The sequence below is a fragment of the Salarias fasciatus genome, chromosome 14 (genome assembly GCF_902148845.1).
Source record: "Salarias fasciatus chromosome 14, fSalaFa1.1, whole genome shotgun sequence".
Lineage (NCBI taxonomy): Eukaryota > Metazoa > Chordata > Actinopteri > Blenniiformes > Blenniidae > Salarias > Salarias fasciatus.
This window is the reverse complement of record NC_043758.1, coordinates 11,423,731-11,448,834: the sequence shown is the minus strand read 5'-3', so window position 1 is coordinate 11,448,834 and position 25,104 is coordinate 11,423,731. Positions and strand designations below refer to the sequence as shown.

Genomic DNA, 25,104 nt, shown 5'->3' with positions numbered 1-25,104 from the left:
GAAGTTTACTTTGCTGAAAATGTTGAGTTAAAATCATCCTTGTTCTTTTTACATTTTCCAGGCAAGCTCAGTCTGCGTGCGGTCCAGCCGTAGGTTTGAGATATTTGGCACGAAGAGACGGACACATGCAATGTAAAGTGGAGCTGGCCCTTCAGACTGAAACGTTTCTCTGTCTGAGTGACTGAGAAACTTGACAATAGCGCCGTTGCTCGCCTGCACACGCTGACTTCATTCATGTGTGTTGTATTAAAAAGTCTCCTGCTGGGAAGGGACAATCAATGCAACACTGAGACAGCCTGCCAAGTCATTGCAAATGAACTGTTATTATTACGTCAATGCCTACAACTGTGTGTGTGTGTGTGTGTGTGTGTGTGTGTGTGTGTGTGTGTGTGTGTGTGTGTGTGTGTGTGTGTGTGTGTGTGTGCTTTCCTTTTTCTCTCTTTTTTGTAAAATTCTGTAATGGAAAAGCAACTGTGTGGTGGTGGTGGTTGGAAATCGTGCTTAACAGTGAAGCATCGCAAAGCTGGTTCAAGATGGTTCAAATCTTAGAATTCAATGACAGTTTCCTCCGACAGAATGAAGCCTTTTCAGGTCCACAGGACAGTCAGAGTCACAAATGAAACTGAGTTGAGCCTGTTATTGGCTGGTGGAGCAATTAGTTCTTTTTTTTTTTCCCCCTTGTCCTGTTCGGCAGCTGGGGCGTGCAATATTGTATGATTGTAGCCTTTTACTATCCGAACAGATTTTAATGTTAGCAGCAGGACGAGACTGAGTTTCGTCCTGCTGCTGCCTTTATTTAAAGCTGGCATCCGGCATGGCTGCCGGACAGGACCGGGACGGAAATGCTCAGAGAGCAGGGACAGAAAGAGAGAGAGATAGAGAGAGGGAGAACGGGGTGGGGGGTGGGGGGGCACAACCTATGTACAAATTCACAATACAAAACAGTGTTGTCGACGCACCACACGCAACCTAGAACAATCCCAAACCCCCAATCTAGACAACATCAAAACAGAGCCGACAACCAACAGAAAATTACAGAACCATACATACATTTTTTTTTTTTTTTTTCCAAACCATATTAGTGAACAGACCAGGCCACAAAAATAAAAAGAGGTGTAGGGGAGGAAGGAAATGCAAGCACACCACAAACCCTTTTTTTTTTTTTTTTTTTTCAATACAGCTCGTCGTAACTAGTAGTAAACTCGGGGCGTGCATCAAGAGAGGTCTGCTACAGATCACCATTAGTCTAACCACCACAAGAAGACAAGGTAACCCAGTATGTGAAGAGTGATTAAAGATCAACGTGATCATGTGAATATGATGGTGACAGTGATGGTGATAGTGATCATGCATATATAATATGAGCAATTAGTTCTAAACCAGCACAGAGTCAATATTATAAAGACTCTTAAAATACTGTAGAAAATGTCCAGAAGTCATGTATTAAGTCATGCAGACGTCATATATTAATATGTACTATATTTGTGGGATTGGAAGACAAGGTGTTTTTACGGGAAGTCGTTCTGAAAAAGTGAGGCCGTCTGATATTTTGATATTTGGTATTTAGCAGAACTTCCAAAATGTTAAAATGCTTATTTATTACACATGTCCAATTTATTTTAGTTTAATTTTTTTCTCTTAGACAATATTTCATGTGCAAACATTTCTTCCAAACTGATCCTTGTATAGGGGGAATGGTCTTGTAGTTTGGTATGGTATAAAAGCAGAATAACACTCATTACTCTCCTGTACAGCTCATGTCTTGCCAAATATACTTCTGAGACCTCTCAGTGCTCATTTATTGTCAGCTTCAGACAGGTCTGCATGCACACACCCACACACACACATGCACACACACACTGGAGTATTAGAGGCTGCAATCGTAATTGAATTTAGTTTGGGGTTTATTGAGGATTTATGAATATTAATAAAGTCTGTGGGAAACAGTTTTGTTATCATGAAAATTCAATTGGATGTGTGCTCAAGAGGTTATCAGCAGTGTTAAAATCACACACCTCATATGACAACACAAAGGCAGCGCCAGAAAATGTCTGTGCTTCAAATATGCCTGTAATAAGCACAATTAGCATGTGAGATAACACGGCTGTATGTCACCCATAACATCGGTGTGTTAGTGAAGAAGGCATCGCAGGAGAACAGATTTAATGGAAAATTCAACACATGGACAAGAAAAATATCAGAACTGCTGGAACTTTACTGTAAACAGTGTTTTACCGGATGAAGCTCACCGCCACCGTCAAGTCACCCTGGTGTAGTAATGCTACTTCCTGAGATATAAATCTAGAGAAACACTGGCAGCAAAAACCTTGTTAGCTGTAGACCTGTTTACTCTACACCTCTGTAACATGATCACAAACAGAGATGGCACTTTCCTTATCAGCCGCTCTGACGGCCTAATAAATGGCCGCCGGTCTGGCAGTCCAGTACATTAAAAAGCGGTGCTCGCTGCTTAGTCTCGCCTGGCACTCAGCTGTAATGCAATTTCTTAAGGAAGTCTCTCAACTGTGTTAAACAATTCACAAAATTATAGGAAATTACCAAGCAATTCTTGTTGTCAGATGCAAAGTCAGAAGTTACACCAAACTAATTTTGCAGCGCACTTTTTCATACCAACTAATTTTACACCTCATTCTGTTTTACTTAAGAGCTATACTTGACACAGATGGCCGTTATATAAATAGTGCATTGACCTTTGTACAACAGGTGCTGTGCATGACATGCAGAGCGTTAATATAGGCTTTAAATTTAAATCCAGCACAGTTCAGAGGACAGCTTCCTTCTTCAATAACTGTCGTTCATAGCAGATTTGCATTTTTGTAATTCTTCACTGACCTTTAGCCGTTTGTTAACCTGTCATGTCACTCTATGATCTCTAATAAAAATGAGTCAAAGGCCAAACAGAAAATGCTCAAGCCGAGGTTTCCTGTGTGGAGACAGGTGTCATGAGAGTGTGAAGCAGAGTATGTAGTACTAAGTTGTACTTGATGTTTTCGTTTGCCTGTTTATAGATCATAAGAGCATGTTTACTTCTGACTGAAATGTGACACAATGTCTTGTCTTGTCTTGTTTTCTGTCTGTATATCATGAAAATATTTATATTTTTGTATCTCACAGTTTTGAATGGAAATGAGGAAAGTTGGCAGAGTGCTTATACAGACTCCATTTAAAAACAAAGTCAGTACACGTCTCGGACTTGCAGCTCTCACAAAATGTTCATCTCCAGGTTGAGTTTTTCAAATGTCAGCCACTTCCACAAGAAAGTTTTCCCCTCATGAAAGTAGTGCAGCAATAATACAGGCAGTGAATTCTCAGGTCATATCTGCCTACAGCTGGTGTCCTGAAATACTTTTCATGAAATGTATTTGTTGGTAACACTTTACTTGAAGCACCCGGTATAAGACATTATAAGTAGTTATAAACACTCAGAAATGATCACAATGCTTTATAACTCAGTATACAGCATAGGGTTAGGGTTAGGGTTAGGTCCTGGCATTGTGATCATTTATGAATGTTTATAACCATAGCTACACGTGCTGTAATGGCATTATAATGCTTTATAAATGTACTTATAATGCGTTATACAGGGGGGCTTCAAGTAAAGTGTTACCCCTAGTTAATATTTTGTTAGTAAGTTCCATCTTTCAATCTTCTTTCCCACCCAGTCTGCCTAGCGGAGGAATCGCGGGTCAGACATCATTTTCCCTCGCATTTCCTGAAGCTCCAAGAGAGATATAATCTATCCAGATTGGCCGACCTCAGGGACTCTTCCCAGGCAGATGTTCAAACAATTTTTTCACTCAGATGAGTCAGACTTTAGACTTTCCACTCACAGTCACAACAAGGTTGCATCATTTGTCAGAAGTTTCACAGTGTGCTGATGACGCTGTGTCTTCTGTGTTGATGGGAATTGAACAAAGTCAGATTCATTGTTCCTCCTTGAAAGGTAAAAGGTAAAACCACAGTAGCTGCATCGGTGAAAGTAGACAAAATGCTCCGTTCCACAACTGCCTCTACTTTCATTGCAACCATCGGTCTTCTAGACAGACACACCCCTGTGCTCGGGTTCAGTGACGATTGATTCAATAAAACACTAAAACACTGATTTGAGAAGCAACCAAGCTGTGCCAATGGAACTTTATTGGAACAGCAGAAAACCCAACATATTAGTTGAGAGCATAGAATCAATGAACACATTAATGAACCAGTGCTCGTCGTGGCATAAGCTAAAAGGGGCATTAGCCGAGATTCAAAACCTGAAAGGAAATCTTTTCCGCAGCTAAAGGATGAACGAAAAGTGCTCCCAACAACAATCAGCCAAAATGAAAAGAGCTTTGAAATTACAAATTGGTGCTTTGACGTATGTTTTACAATTGATATGATCAAAAAGAAAAACACTTATCAAAGAGGATTTGCTTGCAGCAGAGTAGAATAAGACAGTAAAAAGTTCAGTCACAGAGAACATTTCAGGGAAGAGAACTCAAGTGTGCAAAAAGACAAACCTTGTGCTTCAAGACAACAAGTGGGAGATGTCAGGTTTGCAATGCCAGAGGAACAATAGACATCCTTTGCTACCCTGTAAATACATGAGAGCTGCCTCTTTGAACTTAAGAGACATGAACAAAGACTAATTTTCATAATAAATACATTTTTGCTTTGATTATTTTAGGCAGCTTGATGCGAATTGGCATGGGAGTACGGGAAAGGCCTACAGTGTATGGTTCACCTGCCTCACCCTCAGAGCTGTACATATTAAAGTAGCACACATCCTTGGAACAGATGATACATTTTCTGTGCAGCAGGTCAGGTCTGTCTCATCGCGCTTGGACAATGGGACAGATTTTTCTGGTGAGGAGAGGGCAGAGAGAGCAATCAAGAACCTGGATAATTACAGGATGGAAAAGTCTTTGCAGACAAAAAAGAATAGGGATTTCAGAGCTGAGGGCGGAGTTCGGGAAGGGCAAATTAGGTAAGAAGTAAGAAGAATGCTTAATTTCCTGATGAAAGACTGAGGTGTGGATGTAGACGAGGTTGAGAGCGTCACAAATGGAAGTCTGCTCACGAGTGTCTCTGATAACTTGAGTCACCTTGTGCCTCAAACACCCAGTAATTTATTGGCACAGAAAACACACACCCCAACCGGCCTCCTGGAAGCTTCAGTAGAAGCAACACGCAAGAAAATGCTGGAAACAAGTTCAGGATCCTGTTCCTCTGGAACAGATGGACAAGGGAGTATCTCCCACTCCTCTAGAAATCTAAGGACCTGTTGAAGAGCCAGAAGAAACTATCCACTGAGAGGTCTTCAACTGGTGGACAGCTGTTGCCCTCACAGGTCGTGACTGAAGTGAGTGGTAAGAAATTGCAAGTTAAAACCACCTAGCCAATATCTTTGAGAAGCCAATTAACAGATTGTGTCTGTTTCAAGAAGAATTGTTGGACAAAAATACAGGTGGATAAGGTTACAATAAAAGCAGCTGGAAGATGATTTGTCTGTTTGCAGATCAGTGTCAAAAAGAAATAACGCATTGATTGACACATGCAGTATCTATTCACAGCATGTAATTTTTCCTTGCAGCTGCACTGACAGTTTACATGACAATGTTTCAAGCCAAAATGTAAGGTTTTGCATGTTCCAGAAATGTTTCACGTTTACACAGCAACATTTTGAAAACGATGTCCATCTACATGGAAACGACGTAGTTTAGCATGCCAGGCCACAACTTGGAGCCGTTACTTGCTTTCATGATAAAACATTAACAATGGTGAGACACATCAGCATGAATAGATGATAAAGGTGGATTCCTGTTCTGGTAAGTGATGGGAAGTCACTCCCTATGGAGGCCGCCATTTTTGTTATTGACCAGCTTCTCACGCATGTGCAGAAGTAAGAGTTACTATGGCCATGGCACATGTGTTGCCACTTCCTAAATCAACACAGAGTTGAAGCGTTTTTGAGAAGTTTCACTTTTGGGAGTCAAAAAAGTTTTCAGTGGCTCGGAGCACTGTTGTCATGTAGACACTCAAAACACAACACACCAAAACCTTGTGTAAAATGGGGCGTGAAAAAAAAAGTCTTCTAAGAAGAAAAACAAGAATAGAGCTCGACGCTGTGGTTTGTATTCTTGCTTCACAGAGAGATGCTCTGGGTTCAGGTACTGTCCTTACTGTGTGGAATGTATATGTTCTCCTTGTGTGTGTGTGTGTGTGTGTGTGTGTGTGTGTGTGTGTGTGTGTGTGTGTGTGTGTGTGTGTGTGTGTGTGTGTGAATTTCCCCCCACAGTCCAAAACACACGCCAGTTTTATTGGTGACCCAAATATGCAATTAGGTGTGAATGCTTGTAGTTATCTGTCCCTGTGTGTTTTCTCGGGTGATTACGCATTATGATAGATAAAAGATCAAGAATACTGGTGCTTTTCTGAATATTTACAAAACCACACACAGAAAAATGAACCGTTTCGTCTTCCTAGTGACCTTCTTTCAGACTATGTGGAATTTCCATGACCTCAATCCTTTACTTCTACTTTCACAGCTGTCTTCAGTGTTTACTCAACACATTCACAGGTTGACTGCAGGCTTTCCTCACAGATCTGTTTAGTTTCTGTCATAAGCATAAAAGGAGAGTTGGATCTTACACTGACACGCAGTTGCTCTGCTTGAAGAACTGTGTCTGACAAGACCAAGGTTCACTCCACCTGGTACAGAGTTCCCGACATGCAAATCACTTCCTGTTGGCATTTTACTGAGAAAAGAGAAGTGTAGTGTTTCAATCATATGAAGGAGGATCTGCTCAACTGTGTGTAACACTCAAATATGGGTCAGGAAGTTGTGTCTATAGCTGCACTATCAGTGACTCATGTTTACACTGCAGTAAAGCAGTTGAGGTGAACATGAAGTAAGAAGGGAATTTACTGGTAACGGTTTACCTCCTCCATGGTTAGTTTTACTTTCCTTTACGCATAGAGGAAGCCATCCATACTTCCAGAGCCTTAACATCTGTTTCATCACAGTGCAGCATTCATCTCCACCCCTGAATACTTCCTGCTCGCACGTGTGCAAAACCGAGTCTCCCTCCTCCTGCCAGTCTTTCCCCTTTCGTACTTCGCCCTCATCTTTGCCGCACACTCCTCGCTGACATTTTAGCCGTGGCTTTCAGACGGACTTCGCCTCAACCAGAGCAAAATAATTACAGTGCAAGGAGAGAGACCCCCCCGGCAGGCTGTAGTTATTGAATTGAGTGATGATTATCAAGCTCAGTAATCACTTCAGTGGATCATGTGGGACCGTGGTGGCTTGGCTGCACATCAGCGTCTCTGAAGAGTCTCATCTGGAGCTGCTTTCCTGACCTTTCTGGACTCAACTTTGACAAAATTGAAGCAGCTCTGGAATGTGTCTGAAACTTTTCACCGGCCGGACAGCTTTCTTCCACAAACAAGACGCACGTCTTCCTGAAAACCGCAGGTGAGGTAATGATTGATTAAAGTTTAGGAAGTGAGATGTGTTGAGTTTGTATTGAGGAGGAAGGCTGACCGTGGAAAAAGTGAACTGAGTTTTGAAAAGGTATACTTTTAGATCGAAACCTCAAGTCTTTTAGATTTCCCTTTTGTGTGCAGTCTGCTGTGACATTAAAATAAAAGTGACTTGTTTTAATGCTGTGTGAGTCAACATCATGGAGAAGATTAGAAATGTAGATTGTCAGCTGTGTTCTGTGCTTCGCTGAGATTCTCTCAAACTGTTGCCACAACACTGCAGAGTGCAACAGAAAACCATTTGACAAGGTTTGGAATATCTTGGGAATATGAATCTGGACCAGGCCACCTCTGAATCACTGCTCTGGTATTAGGGAGGGAGGATGTGAACTATAAATTATAACTTATTTCCATTAGGTTGGGAGAAGAGACACGCTACACATCACCTCGCACTAAAGACAGGCTGAAATTGTTCCTTTTAAAAGTTCACTGGTGAGACGTTTTCCACTGATAGCACTAAGCTCATGTTGTAATAACAATCACATGTCTGAACATGTTGTGTATAGTGGGTCTGAAATAGATTTTTTTTTAAAAATCTTCATCATGAAACAACAAACTCGTGTGAAACATCTGGATTGTGATTCAACAGAAGGTTCAGTCCAAAGATAACAAAGTCTATATAGTCACTCAAAAATCTCAATATAAGTTCCAAATCTGTCCATTGTCCACATAGTGAGATAATATATATATATATATATATATATATATATATATATATATATATATCAGACATTTACAGATTTGTGAAATAGATGTTGATTGGACTTCATTTCAAATGAATGAATGAACAGTAATATAAAGAACGTGTTAATACGGGAAACTGAAGGCGGCCCACCGCAGTGAAAAAGTAGACGTATATTTAGTCATCATAGCAACCAGACGGTGACTAAACCGGTGGGGATTTTATTTTTTTCTGAAAAGATGTCAGATATATGTGCAAAATGTTCAACCGTTACTCTCTTGGGTGTTTCCTTCCTTCCATTTTTAATAACAAACACATCTCAAACACAGCTGCACACATAAACGCACACGCATGCACACACCATACACACACACACACACACACGCACACACGTACACATGTGCAGGCACACATTATCACTCTCCGAAGACGATCTGGCTCTCGATGGTTTCTCCATTATTGAGTTTTCTGGGCGTTAATGGCATTAGATGCATCCTGAGCCTACAAAACGCCAGGGCCGAGCCTGGGAGACACGGAGTGGAAACAAATAGAGACACAGAGCAATATTTAGATTCATTTCATGCTATAACCTCAGCGAGATGCAGGAGTCAGAAAGAACAGAGAAAAACCTCCTCATATAGACTTCCATTTTATTGCACTTTACTTCATGTTTATAGATTAAATTATCATATAACACTGACATTTTAGAAAGATGCTTTTCTCTGTGTTTTCTCAGCACGAGAGTAATATTGACCACGAAGCTCTGAAGGATTTCAAATGTTCTGTTGTTGGCCTACACTAATTCTTAACTCTGCATTGCCTGCATAATGTCTCAGAGCATCTAATTGAAGTATGTCAGACTTACTTTATTTCAGGGGCCTCACACAACTCAATTTTATCTCCGGTGGGCTGGACCAGTAAATATATAGCATGACAATGTTTTCCAAACAGAGACTAAAAATATTTATTTTAGTTGTAATGCAAAGAAGAATAAATGCATTTTGATTTAAAAAAAATCTACTTTTAACTCATTAAAAGCTGACATTTTCAAATCATCCAAGTTATTTTATTGAGCCTATTTCAAAGCTTACAAACCAAATTAAGAGAATGAAGTTTATTGTTATATCTGTGGGTGGCAGCGGGAGTGTTGCAGCTGAGCTGTTCAATTTTCCCATCAATAAATTGAGAAAAGGATGACAAAATACCCCAACTCTGAATTACCCCCAATTCACTCCCAACAGATGAACCTTGGCTGCCAGCTGCCACTGTTAGTGTGATTGAATGGGATTAACAGTCACCTTAAAGCGACACTAAGGAAGTTTTCAACCTTCATAAAACATTTTAATACCTTTTGTGATGATACATCGCCTTACAACTAGTTGAATGACCCCTCTGTCACGACCTGAGGGCGTTAGTATTGCTTTCACTTGGACGAAGCAACTGTGAGGAGGGTGGTAGGAACCCTGCACACTAAAAAACTCCAAATGTGCGGACTGCTTCACGGCATGCGTCACATCGTGATATAACATTGTTTAGCCACCATTAGATTCATTACCTCGTCGCTATCCATCCTTCACACAGCCACTGGAAACAAATATAGGCGAGTTCAGTCCGACAGCATGCCACTGGGAGCAGCATTTTACGACGCCACGCACTAGTCCTCATGGGAACTGTAGTATTCCTTCAGGCAAAACACTACCGCTTTGTCCACTGGCGCCGCCAAAATCAATGAAAACTGAAAGTTCCTTAGTGTTGCTTTAAAATCAAGGTGCAAGTGGAAAATATATTTTTGAGTGGATTATTTCACTCTTGTTTTTGGTCTCTTCCATAGTGTTATTCCTCGCTTTTAGTGTCCATGATAATTAGCTGCAAACAAACATTTATGCAAGTTATGCGATTAGGTCATTAATTGAGTTTTCGGACACTTTCTTTCCTCAGATGTTTCCAGTGTTGCTGCTTCGCCAGTGTCAAGGTAATCTGCCTTCACTGCTCCATCACAGATCTCTCAGTGGATTATATTCACTACTCTTACCAAAGAAGTGTTTCAAGGTAATCAATAAGTAACAGGAGTTAATTTAATTGTGAAAATCCAAGTTGATGTGTTCATTATAAGTTGTCATCCTACAGACCTGAAGGCTCTGGCCCACAGACCGGACGTTTTTAGACTAATGATCTGCGCTAAGGGTGTACGAGTGGCTATTTTTTCCCATTATCCTTTGACATTTAGCTGTGTGGGCAGCAGTTCGTGGCCTTTCTGAGCCAACTCTGCAGCAAAACAGTTTTAATGGGAACCAGCCTTTACGTTGTGCACTTTTATCGTTTTAGCCGTCTCAGCTAGCTTTACACACACACAAATGCATTCACACACTCACACAGCGACGGTATTAGCAAAGTCATAGCACAAAACAAAGACGCTTTGACACATTGAAAGGTGGAGACAGGAATCCAATTGTCCATCTTGGGACTTGACGATGACCTGCTGTCCTCCTTTATTGTGTGACAAATGCACAAAATGTGTTTGCTTGACCGGCTAGAGCCACACCAAGCAAGCCTGATGATGCATCCACAAAATGAATCCAGCAGGAATTCAATTGATTAATTCATATAGTGCATGAAATTCACATTAGTCATGCCTCAAGCTGCACAAAATATCTACATCTGTCTATTCTGCAGGAGACAAGCTGTTTCGGTGGCTGTTTCATTAAAGTCAGCCATTAACTTAAACCCTCCGTCTGCCTCTGTGAGGATACAAACAAATTACCAATAAATGCTTGAATCTGACTGTTATTCTGTCTCCACATAATCACAAATTGATACTGAGCTGATAAATTGAGCTGATTATTGTAAAATGTAAATCCTGCGTGTTCCCATGCAGCCTGTGCCATCTCAACTGTCACTCAGTTTTAAACCATGTCGGACAATAAGCTCAACAATTTAGACTGTTTAACAAAAAGCAACATTTACATATCATAATGTTCTCAGCTCGCCTGTTTGGGGAAGAGGTTTCTGCATCGAACATATCAAATGGAAGGTGCCTCAGTGCATCCAGCTTTCATAAAACCAGGACATTAATAAAAAAGAAATACATGCCATTTGTCCTCCGCAGAGCGCAGCTGAGGCTTTAAAGAGCACGACTAAGCCAGTCTCTTCTCTGGGGGGAGCCTTGCCTGAACGCTCCACACTGTGTGGAGCTCAACTGTTCCACATATGAAATCATCACTGCGACCCCGATGATTGTATCCCCTCAGCCCACTGAACCTCGTAATAGGAGCAGGGATCCAAAGTGTCCAAGCTGGATTAGAAATTTTAAGATACACAGAGGTTTTTTTTTCCATGTCACCTTATGGCCAGGATGTGATTTGTAAGTAGCAGTTTGGAAATAAGTGATGAGAAAAAGGTCCTCTTTCATTGTATTCTTTATTACTGTTTGTGAGTTTATTGCGGTTTCTGAAACAAACAAATTTCTAACTGAATGTTTAAAGGATGTTGTGGTTTTTGTTCTAACTTCCTAACCCCAGTCTGGGTTTGTGTATGTGGGTCTGTCTGTGTCTCATTATCAGTCTCTTTGAAGGTTTGATCTAGCTCGTGTGTGTGTGTGTGTGTGTGTGTGTGTGTGTGTGTGTGTGTGTGTGTGTGTGTGTGTGTGCGTGCGTGCGTGCGTGCGTGCGTGCGTGCGTGCGTGCGTGCGTCTAGATGCTCCCGGCCTTCGGTCATAATCAGGCGGGACTGGCTCCTACACAGCATGAATCTTCGTTAATTACAGATGACGAGTGGATGAATTTTGAAGAGTTAATCAATGTAATAAACACAAGTCAATGCAAAAGAATCACCATGCTGTTGTCAAGTCATTTCTATATCAATTTCAACTGCTGTTGATATTTAATAATCTGTTTAGTTTGTGCATTTTATTTTTTGTTGAAACCCAAGTGAATAAATCAGAGGAATACAGCAAAAGGAAGAAAATCACTCAATCTTCTCTCCAAACATTAACACAAAGCTTGTGTTCTTGTTTTCACAGGTGAAGTTCTAATCTGGAAAGTGACCGAAAACCAAAGAAAACAATGAACGTCACAGTCACAATGGCAGTGAAGGACATGAACACATCTACTAGTATGTGTGTGACAATTGAATCACTTGGATTCAGCACCTTCCTGATGTCTGTTTACATCGTGGCTTTTGTCTTCGGCCTGCTGTTCAACGGGCTGACCCTGGGCCCCATCTACCAACAAGTGCAGAGACAAAACGTTCTGGGAATCTTCCTGCTCAGCCTGTCGATCTCCGACATGCTCTTCATCTTCACGATGCCCCTCTGGATGAATTATTACCGAAAGGGTCACCAATGGGGGCTCGGGGTTGGCTCCTGCAGCGTGGCCGGATTCTTCTACTACTCCAACATGTACATCAGCATCTTCCTGCTCTGCTGCATCTCTGTGGACCGCTGCCTGGTGGTCACTTACCCACTGCGCTTCAAGGCCCAGCGTACGTCGCGCTACGCCTGGGCTCAGTGCATCACTGTGTACGTGGTGGTGGTGGTGATGCACATCATGGTGCTGATTTATGACAACCTCAAAGATGCTCACGACGACAAGAACGATAACGACCGCTGTTATGAGACTTACCCCATGCAGTCCAATGTGGCTCTGTTCAATCTGATCCGAGTGTGCGTCGGCTTCCTGCTCCCGCTGCTCGTGCTGACGGTGAGCTACTGGAGGGTGCTCGCCACTGTGGGCGAAAGTCCAGGTCTGAACGCTCAGGCCAAGAGAAAAATCCGCCTCCTGTCCTTCGGGGTGATCGGGATCTTCTTCTTTTGCTTTGCTCCTTATCACATCCTTCTGCTGACACGATCAATAGTCTTCTACAGATATCGAGACGATACAACGCCTCAAGGACCTTACTGCCAGTTTGAGCAGAGCATGCACATGTACTTCTCGAGCACACTGGCCCTGTCCAGTCTGAACTGCGTGGTGGACCCTGTGCTGTACGTGCTGGTCAGCAACTTGGTCCAGGACAAACTGAAACAGTGCTGGAAAGGACGCAGACAGACGAGACAGAGAACTGTGGCAGAGGGAGAGAACTGTGTACTAACCCGAACCACCAAAATAACATCCAATAATAATCTGATATGAACATTCAGCTTCACGTTCAGTGTATCTGCTTGCATGTTTATGTGTATATGCATTTGTGCTCAAATATACATGATACTTTGACTTTTGGAGCTGAAGCCTTCATCTCCAGAGTTAACAGTGGGCAGCAGGACTGTTTACGTCCGGTAATGAGCCCTCTTTGTGTGGACAATCAGACATCATTTGTGAGCGATGCTGTTGCATTGCCCTGTCCTCCTGATCCCACTCACATCCCACTCTACTCAGAGAAGGGGCTGCATAATGTATGCATCTCAAGGATGGGAAATTGGATTGGAGTCTCTGTTTCTGCTCTGCAGGGATTTCTTCACTGGCAGCCACTTCTTCTTTCATTTTTGTGGACACTGCTGGAGTTGAAGAGCCATGTTTTTTTATTTTTTTCTTACAGTGATTGTGTCACCCTGATATATTTAATGTGCTTAAATACTTCAAATACAAAGCATGTCAAAAGAAAAGAGCTCATTGCATGCCTGTGTGTCGTAGCTGTCTGAACATCAATAAAAAAATGTTGAATGGAATAAGAATAGGATGTACACGATGATCAATTTTGCATTTGATGTTTTCACGTTTGGAAAGATTGGAGAGGTTGGAGAATGAAAAAAAAAAAAAAACACCTGTTGTACTGTGTATGCCAGCGCTACACCATTACCATTGCCATATAAAAGTCATCATGGATGCAGCGTTGACGTGTGAGGCCCATGTGTGGAGTGGACAAGGAGGGCAATCAGTTGTCGCTGTGCACTCGTGCTCGTGTGCTTAAGTGAGCCTGGAAGATGGAAAGGAGAGCGAGCGGCATTTCATTGACATCTGAACTTGTGTTCAGATTATTTCTGGCAGGGTTTGCGTACATCTAGTCTTGATTTTAATATCTGAAGAGAATTATTCTGACGTAGAGGTACAAGACAAGAAGACAAGGAAAGAAAAGAGCAGCACAGGAAAACAGTATAGATTTTGAACAGTGAGTTGCTGTGATTGGGGCTATTATTTTGTCCATTAGCGGCTCTCTCATTCACACATCAATACATCACCAGCTGAGCACCGGGCATACAGCCAGATGTACCCAGAATATGTCAATGTTTGTACAATCCATTCTTCTTTCAGAAGGAAAAAACTAATACTGTGGACTTCACAAATTGTTTCTGATACACAGAAATGATAGCAATGTGTTTCATCTGCAGCAATTATGTTCTCATATAATTGCTCCCTGGGCTTTTTTTTTCTGTTTGCAACACGATAGAAGTACAAGCAGTTTGTTTGGAAATATTTTATTGATGTGCTCATTATGAAAAAGCTGAGACTTTCCAATTATATTCACTGAAGTACAAGCAAAATGCAATTACCTTAAAGATTTGCCTCAAAATACCTCATTCTTATTGGCAACTGATTGCTTGAAGTAAGCTCTTTAAAAACACCACAGCAGACCTAAGTGTAGCACAAAAGAATAAATAAAATGAAAAAGTGCTCAATTTAAAATGTATGAGCCGTTAAAACAAATTAAACAGGATAACACATGGGTGATATAAAAAAGTATTAAAAGATAAGTGAAATTGCAATGTCTAAAAATTCAATGGTGTTGAAAACCAAAGAGAAAAGGTGGGTTTTAAGGTGATTTTTTTAAACAGACAGGGAAGGGGCTTCGCCGATGGGCAGAGGCAAAGTCATTCCACAGCTCTGGGGCAATGACAGCAAAGGTCTGACCTGAGAGAACGAGTGGGGGTGTGAACCTGAAGCAGCTCAGAGACGTAAGGTGGGACAAGGCTTTTGAGAGATAGCTGAGCTGATCCCAGCGTGTGTGAAGCACACACCTCGGGCCGGTCAACAGTACATCTGGTTCAGAATTCAACCAAGTGACAGTTTGAGGAGAGAAACTGTGTCTGTGTTTCCCGGTCTCTGCAAATAATGCTCTCTAAAGACAGCGTAGCACAGTCTTGATGATGGTCCTACAGCTGCTGCAGGTAATATATACTTTACTGAGCCTTCCATTCCACAGAATCTACGTGGAAAGTTTACTTCAGGCCAAGAGGATCAAGGATATTTTATTATTCATATGAGCATTTTCATTTGATGTGGCAAAGTCAAAACAGCTTTGTTACTGTTTTGCACAGACTTTAAAATATTCCCTCATGTTGATCTTATTCTTGAGGATACCTCGGGTAGCACTCCAGACACCCGCACTACGGCGCTGGATTTTTTTTTACAAACTACAACACCGTGGTTACGTAGGCTGAATGGCTAACCTGCTCCGGAGCAGTGGGGGGGAAAAGAAGTCACCTTTGAAGCATGTTTTCGAACTCATTCTTGATTTGTTCTCAAGTCACGAAGCTGCACTTGAGAATCCAGCTTTGTAGCACAAACCTCTGAACTATCAGTGGTTTGTGGAAAATTGATGGATGCTGTTTGCCGCCTCTACTGTTGTTAAGGTAGTTGAAACCTTACAGACTGAAATATGACCAGTGTGTTCTGTTCAGTCATTACCACTGGGGAAAAACAACTCATGTTTTCACAACATAAACATTTTCTCCCTCAAACTCTTTTTCTATGTGGTTATGTAGCCTCATGTGACCTGCACCTACCTCCAAAGGATGAAGAACCCCAGAGACTCAGGGTGAAAGCTTTGAAATTAATCTCCCCACCTTTCCTCAAACTGTGGATTAAAAAAAAAAAAACTGAAAAAGAGCATATTTCTACTCAACAATGGAACACCTTCAAAGAGGTGAGGTTTGTAAAACTCCAACTGTTAAACTGGAGAAGTGTGTTTTGCACCAACAGCTCAGCTATCATGGAAGCAGCTGCTGTGTCATGCAAAATCTCTCATCAAATTCACTGCATTTGATAGTTTTTCTTCAAGACATGAGTACAGCACTTTGCTTTGGTTTATTTGACAATCTGTCTGCAACATGATGAGGATTAAAGGAAAGAAGTTAAGACATGAATGTGTTTCAGTGGAAAAAAAAAAAATACTTAAATAGGCCCCAAAGCCATGTTCAGCACACTGTGCTGCTAATGGTCTGGGAACTTGACTGATTACCTGATCAACAGAAAGATTTTTCTTTTCAACCATATTTATTTTCAAGTTTCACTTGGATTCCCTACATTTTCCCCCAGACCAAACATGGAGTATAACCTGTCCGACACATCATGGGTCGATCTGCCGTCCTGTCGAACAGGCAGAGTGTGGACATCCTAACCTAAAGCATAAAAGAAACACTAATTTGAGCCTCTGATCACACGTCATCTTTCAATAAATGCATCTTTTTCTTGGACAGTTTGTATTTATTTGGCATGTGGCTACATACAAATCAGCTAAATTAGCACTCATGCTCTGTATGTTGACAGAAGGAGGACTACAGACTAAATCAGCTTTTTTTAAAGAGACGAAGGACTGGAGATGGCATGTAACTGCAGAGACAGCGAAAGAAAGTGAATGGCTGATCGAAAAGAAGCAAAGTGGACCCAAAATGTCTTTTCTTCACTCTGTTTTTTCACCACAATACTTTTAAAGTCAAATTTTGAGGCATTTCAAGAAGCATTAGTGGGAAAAAAAGGTGGTTTGAGTGCTTGTTTGAAAATGTTAAAGTGCATTCAGCTATAAAATTGAAGTTGCACTCCATCACCCTGTGGCATCAAGTCCACGATATTAAAGATCCATTTTCTCTTGACTCAGCTTTTAATGAGCTAAGTCAGGCTGCAGCTGGACTCCGGGAAATCAATACGGTCTCATTGATTAGCTGTTATGACTCATAGTTCCATAATGCATGGTAGGTCCAAATGCATTACACACAGAGGCCGAGCTATTCATAGACATTATTTTTAGAGTTCAGTCTCATATTGTGACGTATATGAAGCAACCTCATTAGGAAGCAACCCTTTGCTTCCTCTGTATTGATGAGCAATCACTGTTAATTACTTCGTGTTATTTCTGAGTTGCTGTTCTCCAGCTGTTCCTTCAATCAGACAACAAATTTTGATAATCAAATTCAATTTGTTTTTAATTTCTAAGGCCTCGATCTGTACAAGAGACACAAAGCCACGGTGTATTATTACAAGTGGCATCTCATTAGCAACAAATAAGACTAAGTACTGAACTTTGTCTTGTATTTATACTTTTCTTTGAGTAAATAAAACATCAATTTTACTTTTACTTTGACTCCAGTAAAAAAAAGGTTAATATTGGTGCCAATTCTGAACACAGCATAGCGTGATCAAATGTTTCAGCTCTTCACAAGCGCCCGTTCTCTCCCACACCGACTGCAATCATTTTCTAAATGTTTTGTTGACAAAGTCAGCGGAATCAGAGCCGAGATCCTCCCATCATCTCTCCATCTTTCTGCTACTGCTACCAGCGTTTGTTGCACAAAATTAAGCCCTCATGATGCGCCTTTGATTTTCTTCCTCCATCCTTGTTTCACAATGATTTTCAATCATTCGGTCCCTCCACTGTCGTCATAATAAATCTCTCCCTTTCAGCAGGCGCTGTCCCTACTGTTTTTAAGCATGTTGTATCATCCAGCCTCTGCTGAAAAATATAAATCTCGACCCCTCCAACTAATTACAGGGTTGTCGGTCTCCAAACTGCCCGTTGTCTTTGAAATACTGGAAAAGGTCGTTGCCATGCAGCTTACTGCTGCTCTGCACAGATATGGAATGTACGACCCCTTCCAATCCGGCTTTGGTAAACTGCATTCTACAGAATCAGCTCTCACTAAAGTCACTAATGGCCTTGCTCATTATTGGTACTTCTCGACCTTACTGTGGATCATGGTCTTCTGCTGGAAAGGCTAAAGCAGTTGATGGTATCTCAGGATCTGGCTTGAAACGGTTCTGTTCCTGCCCCTCTCTTACAGGAGGTTTTCTGTTTCGGTGGGCCAGTTCATGTCCGATACAGCCGTCATGGTGTCCCAAAGGGTTTTTGTGGTTGTTCAAAGGTGTACAGAATCTATATGGCTGAAAAGAAGATGGAAGTCTGGATATTGTGGCTCGATAATAATAATAATAAAAAAAAAAAATCAGGAACAGATCATATAGAACGCTTTATATTTTCGCATCGACTCGTATCTTTGGGTCACATTTCTCCTTCTGGAGCTGTGCTCTGTTTTAAGTGGACCTGATTCAGGCGCCAAAGATTTGATCGAGCAATTCAACTAACAGCTTTTCTTACTCTGTAATAGTTAGTTGTGCCTCAAGTTCCCAGCAAATCATTGTTCACTGTGTAGTTCTGCCTGATTGTAATGCCCCAAATAAGAGCAGGCTTCAGAAGTCAGATTGTTATTCTGAAAAAAGAGGAGCTTTCTCAGTATCAAATCACGACAAGACTAAAGATTTCAGAGGGGATGGTATGAAATGCTTTGGATCTATTTTATCTGAAGCACTGACTACAAAAGATATATCCAGTTTAAAGCCAAAAGAATGGAAGACGACAATCTCTGAAAGGGGGGCGGTCAGCTGCACTGCTGTTTCTCATGCATGAAGCGCTGCGTGCGCACATACACACTCGCGTGCGCACATTGCTCTCATCTTTGGGTTTTTTTACCGCACAAACTTTTTTTTTCCCCCAGCACCTCGCGGTCTACCTGGTGACACTCCGCGATCGATCGACTGGTTGGGCACCCCTGCTTTAGATGTTAGTATTTCACAGTGGATGGATGTTTAATGTCCCATCTGTTGGTGAATGAAGGTTGGAAAAAAGAACAGATACAGTATATATCTGTGTATCAAAGCTAAAGGGACAGTTTTACATTTTATCAGTGGGGCTGCTGTTCTAACCCAAATCCACCAACACTAACATGAAATATGAGGATTAATATATATTTTAGAGCAGCTGTTCCCTACCTGGGATACAAGCCGACCTTTAGGGGACACCAGAGTTCATGGGGTGTGTGCAAGGCTTTGTCTTCTTTAGGTTGCGAGGTTTCCAAAATTCCGTTTTTGCATTCAATAAGAAATCAGAATAGCACAGCAGCTGGTATAGTCGAAGGCCTGTAAATTACCATGTGAAAAGATCACAGCAGAACACAGTTGTTCAAATCATTTCACTGTTTCAGTTCATTAAAAGCAGGGAGCCTCCAAGGAAAAGAGGCTGTGAGTCTGTTCAGTTCTGCTGGTTTGTTCTCGAGCATGATTTAGCTCAACAAACAGAAAATCAACTGCTGCTCAAACTGAACAGCAGCTTTACAGTTTGTTGTAACTTGTAATATTTGAGGTGGATTCTGTTGGGCAGAGCATTTGGTTTCATTTCGTATATCACCAGTCATTGTGCGCAATCTTCAATTGAAATGTTTCATGTTTGTATAGAAAGGAAAGGAGCAGAGTTTGTAATCAAGGACTTGTTCAACATTTTGAGCATTGTGGATACTTTGTTTGACTCTGTTTTTGTTTTCTTTATTTCCTCTCCTTTCTTCCCCTCAGTGGCCTTGGCTTAAGGCCACTGAGGTGTTTGAGGTGAAGGAAAACAGATCGACCACACAGACTTCACAATATGTGCCACTGTGCTTGAAAATGTTTTATGGCATGGTCTGAACAAAGGTCGCTCTTTATATCTCCCGAGAGGTTGTAATCATTATGCAGGTCATTTGTCTGTTATATGTTTTATTAAAGGAAGGAGGAGCACAGTGTTACTGAGTGTTCTGGATACTTTCAGTTTGGTTGATTTAAGTTATGTGTCACTTAGAAAATCTGCATTAGTGGCTTTCATTCACAGGATAATTGTGAATATATTACTGATTGTCATTTTTCCATCACAGGCCAAATACAGCACCTAGAGACAGACCATCATTTACACCAAACACTCATGATTAAAATTAAAAAGCAAAAATATGGTGTTTGAATAAATGCACCAGCAAGTGAAATGCATTTTAGTTAAATTAAATGTGCATCTGGGTTTTTTGGAACAAGTCATCGTCCATCCATATTCGACACTGCATTGCTGACTGGGGTCAGTGGCTGGAGCCGACCCCAGCTGACGAAGAGCAAAAAGTTTGCTTTACTCTGGAAAAATTCCCAATCCATCAGAGTGCAGACACAGAGAGAAGGGCATAGGCCGAGGCTCATTTATAGCAAATTATACCATCTGTTGAACTGTGAGAGGAAAGCAGTAAACATACATTAAAACTGTCATCCTCCTCCACACAGAGGCATAGCGTACTTAGTGAAATGATCTGCTTTCAGAGAGTTTTCAGAAAAGTATCCATTTAATGAAGGTAATTTAGTCGCCAGTTCATTAAGTATACCAGACATAAAACTTCAAATGCTTGTTAATGGCAGTGGCTAAAAAGCCAATTATATGGCACCGCGTCAGCGTAGTCAAGATTTAAATGATCCTACTGTGACTTTCATTCACAACCATCTCAAGGGTTTAGGAAGAGAGAAAGTAATCAGTGCTGCGTTTCTTTGAACTAACATGCGTTGTTGATGCAAGATGTTTGAGGGTAATGGTCAGACCGGTTTGATGTGCTAGAACGCAAAAGGAACTCAGATAACCTCTTGCTACAACCACAGTTTAACATCTCTGACCATCTCTAAAAACAAACACTGAAGCAGATGGGCTTCGGCAGCAGAAGACCCACCTGGATGTCTTTGCTGGTGAAACTCCTACTACCATACATACATGCGCAGTAAATTTGGATAAGGGAAAAATAAAAACGTGTTGCCCGGTCTAATGAGTTTTGATATCTGCTGCTGTCACATTTAGATGGGATCAGATCCAATCAGCCCTGTTCAGTCTCACTGGAGGTGGACCAGCTGAGCGCAGGGAGACCGTCCTGGACGTCCAGTCCCGACCAATGCAGGACAACCTCATCTTCTCATCCCTGAGACTGGATTGGAGGATCCAGAGAAGCAGCTGAGGGCTCTCATGATCACCACTCTCAACTGTCTCAAGAGACAGTGAAAAATATCGACATTCACCAAATCCACAGGCTTGGGCAGAGAAGAGACACCTAGTCTGATCAATTATCGCTAAATTAGAAAAATCTTAGCAGAACGATGTGGCAAAGAGAAGAGGAATGAGCAACGGGATGAACAATCAGTTTCCTCTATCTACAAGAGCCTACAACAAGAGTACAACAAATATCTAAACTCCTCACTAACTTTTCCAAACTTTCAGACCACTCAATTAACTGGTCTAAATCCATAATCCTACCTATGACAGAGAACAGATGGAATCCTGCACTCCAAATTTTCCTCCCTACAGGTTCAAAAAAGTATCCCTAAAATAACCTCAAACTAATATCACCTCTAAAGTTTTAATGATTTATCGAGACTCCCAGACAGAATAATTGAGTGATTACTTTACTGCTCAGTTCATGAGCTGTCATCTATACCACTGAGACCTCTCAGAGCTCATTTCTTCTCAGCTTCTCTCTCTCTCTCTCTCTCTCACACACACACACACACACACACACACACACACACAAACACACACACACACTCACACATATACACACACGCACGCACAAACACACACACACTAAAACAAATATACCAATTAAAGTTCCCGCAGCTTTAATTCATGAAAAGAGCTATGAATTACGAATTTTATACACCAGCACAAAGGCACCGCCTGGTTCTTTGAGCATCTTTGATTATGCACATGTGCTTCTACTTCACACGTACGCCAGCGAAAGCCAAAATTGGATGGACTTTTTTATATTTCCCTCATCGACATTCATAAAATTCAAAACCTTAATAAAGAGTAATTGCAATAATAACTAAGCTTTTAACTGATTTGCATGAGCCACTGATTGATTTATTAAAATCTGTAACTGGACAACAATACATAATTCAGTTATGGTGATGATGTTGTGTATATATATATATATATATATATATATATATATATATATATATATATATATATATATACACACACACACACACACACACACATATATATATAAACAACTCTAAATATTTCTTTAGTTTGCTGACTCTGCTTCTGTTTTCTTTACTGCTTTACTTTGTATTACAGTAAATGTCACAAATCAAAATATGGGGAAATATAGTGGGTTTGAATTTTCACTGTGAAAAGTGAAGGTTTATACAAATAAGTTGAACTAGAGCAAAGTTTACCCAAATAACTTGAGTTATGACGACAATTGTTCTTAGCTCACAGATTTCCATAGTCATATCCATCACCTGTGAACATTAGCATATCTTACTGAACTCAATACTTTGAGGTGAAATGTTGGTTCATATACTGCAAATTCATTCTGGTCTGTTAGAATCCAGTTTTCTCGGCTGCACATGCTCGTGCAGTAGGATGCACACTTCAGCAGTCAAGCAAGGCTTTTATAAACTAATGACAATAAAGCAGCTATAAACTGCCAGCATGTGGAAAGCATAGCAAACCGCTCCGATAAAGGTGAGGTAATGTATTTGCTGGAGGCAGTAAAAAACATTTTTTGCATTTTGAAGACTCGCTAATGTTAGAACAATAACACTAGCAGCCACTGAGGGTGCAAGACAGCTTGCTACCTGTTTTTGAAGATGAACATTTGGAGCGATGATGTCTGAAGATTGCATGTGTATTTTTTTCTGATAGTCATAATTTAAAAAAAAATCTATATGTATGTTTTTTTAACTTAACAGGAATCAATTAGTTGCATATGAATAGTTGAATTATTGGCATAATGGTAATTTATGCCTTTTTTTAATGGCTTATTTTCAACACTCACATATTGTGTCATTTGAATGCACATGCGTTAATGACAGGTCTGTGATGAAAAGCAGACTCTAAGAAGCAGAGGAATATTACTCTGTTATTGAATTTGACACCCGCAGTGCAATTAAATTACTCTGCTTTCATTCTGCAACACAAAAAGATTTTTATTGAGTGGTCACTTCTTTTATCACCGGGTAATCGCTTTTATAATGGCAATATGTCATTTCAATGCAAATGCTGTTGCACCTAAATCATAAAAGAATCATGCAAATGGTGTTTTTGTCAAGTGCATATAAGGTATCGATGCACTGCTACTCAGCCTTTCTGGCATTTTGGTTCGCAATACATCAGCAACAAAACATAAATTGGACATATTTCAACAGATTGCTATGATAAAGGCTGTGAAAGAGGAGAAGCCCTGCAGGAAACCTTCAGACAGCAATGTTGTATCAAGTTGTGGCAGCAGGTGTGGTTTTGCTTGCACAAGTTGAACCAAATCCTTGTTTTAGAAGTCAGAAGGTGTCAAATCAAGTCCAGGTCTGAAGTGGCTGAGCGAGAGCCAAACAAGTCCAAGTCTTTTTATTTCATCAAGTCAACAGGTAATAACATCAGCCCTTGAGACTGACTGAAGTACGAGTCTTGAGCCCACGTTTCGATCTCTGACTGCTTGCCTATTATGTGAGCACACCATGGCTCCAAATCCGGTTTGGAGAAGAGTTAAAATCACATGAAATCACATTGCGTTGCGTTATCTTCACATCGCTGCTGGCTGTGTTCAAACTTGCCCTGTGCTTGTTGTCACTCCTGCACAGTGATAAAATTGCAGCTTTTCTGTGTATAGTGGCACAATTTCACCCTGGCACTGTGCAGATCAATTGTTGTTAAATCTATAAACTCCCTTTGTCTGTTGGATACAAGATGCTGGAGGAAGGATTTGAAATCCATCTTCCAAACTACAGCCTGGCGAGCAGTGGAAGCGTTGCAGACCTTGTAGGGGAGAGCTTGAAGACAAACCTCCTGCGGTGTTGAGCTGAATACAGTCACGGGGTTTACTTCAGGCTGCCTGGAGACAAACAGCATAATAATCTGACTGTTTGAAGATGACAACTGGCATCATCAACACTGGCTGCGGAGCTGGGATTTGTCAGCTTGAATGAAACCCTCAAAAGGACTTTTGTGTTCTTGCCAGAACCAAATGGATTTGGGAAGTTTCAAACAGGCTGATTGGATTCAATACTGGACACACAGCTATGCAGACTGATGCACCTGGGGTACAATTCATCAGGGTGGTAGAAGGAACTACCCTCCTGTGGTTAACACATCTTTCTTTTCTGCTGAATCATTTTCATTTTGCGGCAAAACTAATTCACAGAACGCCTTAAAAAAACACATCAAATAATTGTATTTTTAAATCCACATGAGGTACAGATCCCCGATAAAGTGCTGGAAACACTTGCACAGTCTCAAATATTCATTGTTGACCTTCCTAAGGAATTTCTACTCAAATATTTTGTGCTTAAGCACTTTTGGGATCCACAGACTGTAAAAAGAAAAGCACACATCAATTCAACTGGGTCAGAAACTTTCACTATTAACTTGCCTTATTTTAATTTGTCTTCATTACATTTACATCACATTCTCTTCAAAAATATGCTTTTTAATCCGATAAATAATACTTTTATGCTCCACTGAATAATCTTTTCATCATGAAAAAGAAGCATCAGTTAAAATAAAAGTTACAACTGAAGTTCTCAACAGTACTAAAGGAACAGAATTAATGCCGCTTACGTATAATTCAGGACACATTAGTCAAATCTCTGGTGAGTGCTAAGAAGGCAATCTCACAAACTGACTTGATATTCAGGCTGGAAATTATTAATCACACTTGATGGGAGCTCGATCAGAGCAGCAGCCACAGATTGATGCGTATGGATGACTTTTTATTTCATGCTCTGAATATTAAGTCAACTGTTGTTGTGAGTCTTGTTTTCAAGACAGAACAAAAACACTGACTAAAAATGAAGTGACACCTTCAGAAACTTAGCGTTGAATTAATGATAAATACAGGAGTTGGATGA

At 40.9% G+C, this 25,104-nt stretch overlaps 1 protein-coding gene across 4 annotated transcripts; it reads left to right on the top strand.

Annotated features, from left to right (window-relative positions):
• Nucleotides 1–7,026: 7,026 nt before the first annotated feature.
• Nucleotides 7,027–13,886, top strand: LOC115400641 (G-protein coupled receptor 4-like). Of its 4 annotated transcripts, none has more exons than XM_030108647.1 (3): nt 7,027–7,477; nt 10,166–10,199; nt 12,246–13,886. In XM_030108647.1, exon 3 carries the CDS (start codon nt 12,289–12,291, stop codon nt 13,351–13,353), a length of 1,065 nt encoding a protein of 354 aa, XP_029964507.1. In that variant the 5' UTR covers nt 7,027–7,477; nt 10,166–10,199; nt 12,246–12,288; the 3' UTR covers nt 13,354–13,886. The 4 variants fall into 4 exon arrangements, with proteins under 4 accessions (XP_029964507.1, XP_029964508.1, XP_029964506.1 ...); XM_030108648.1 differs by having other exon boundaries at nt 10,166–10,276; XM_030108646.1 differs by lacking the exon at nt 10,166–10,199.
• Nucleotides 13,887–25,104: the final 11,218 nt, after the last annotated feature.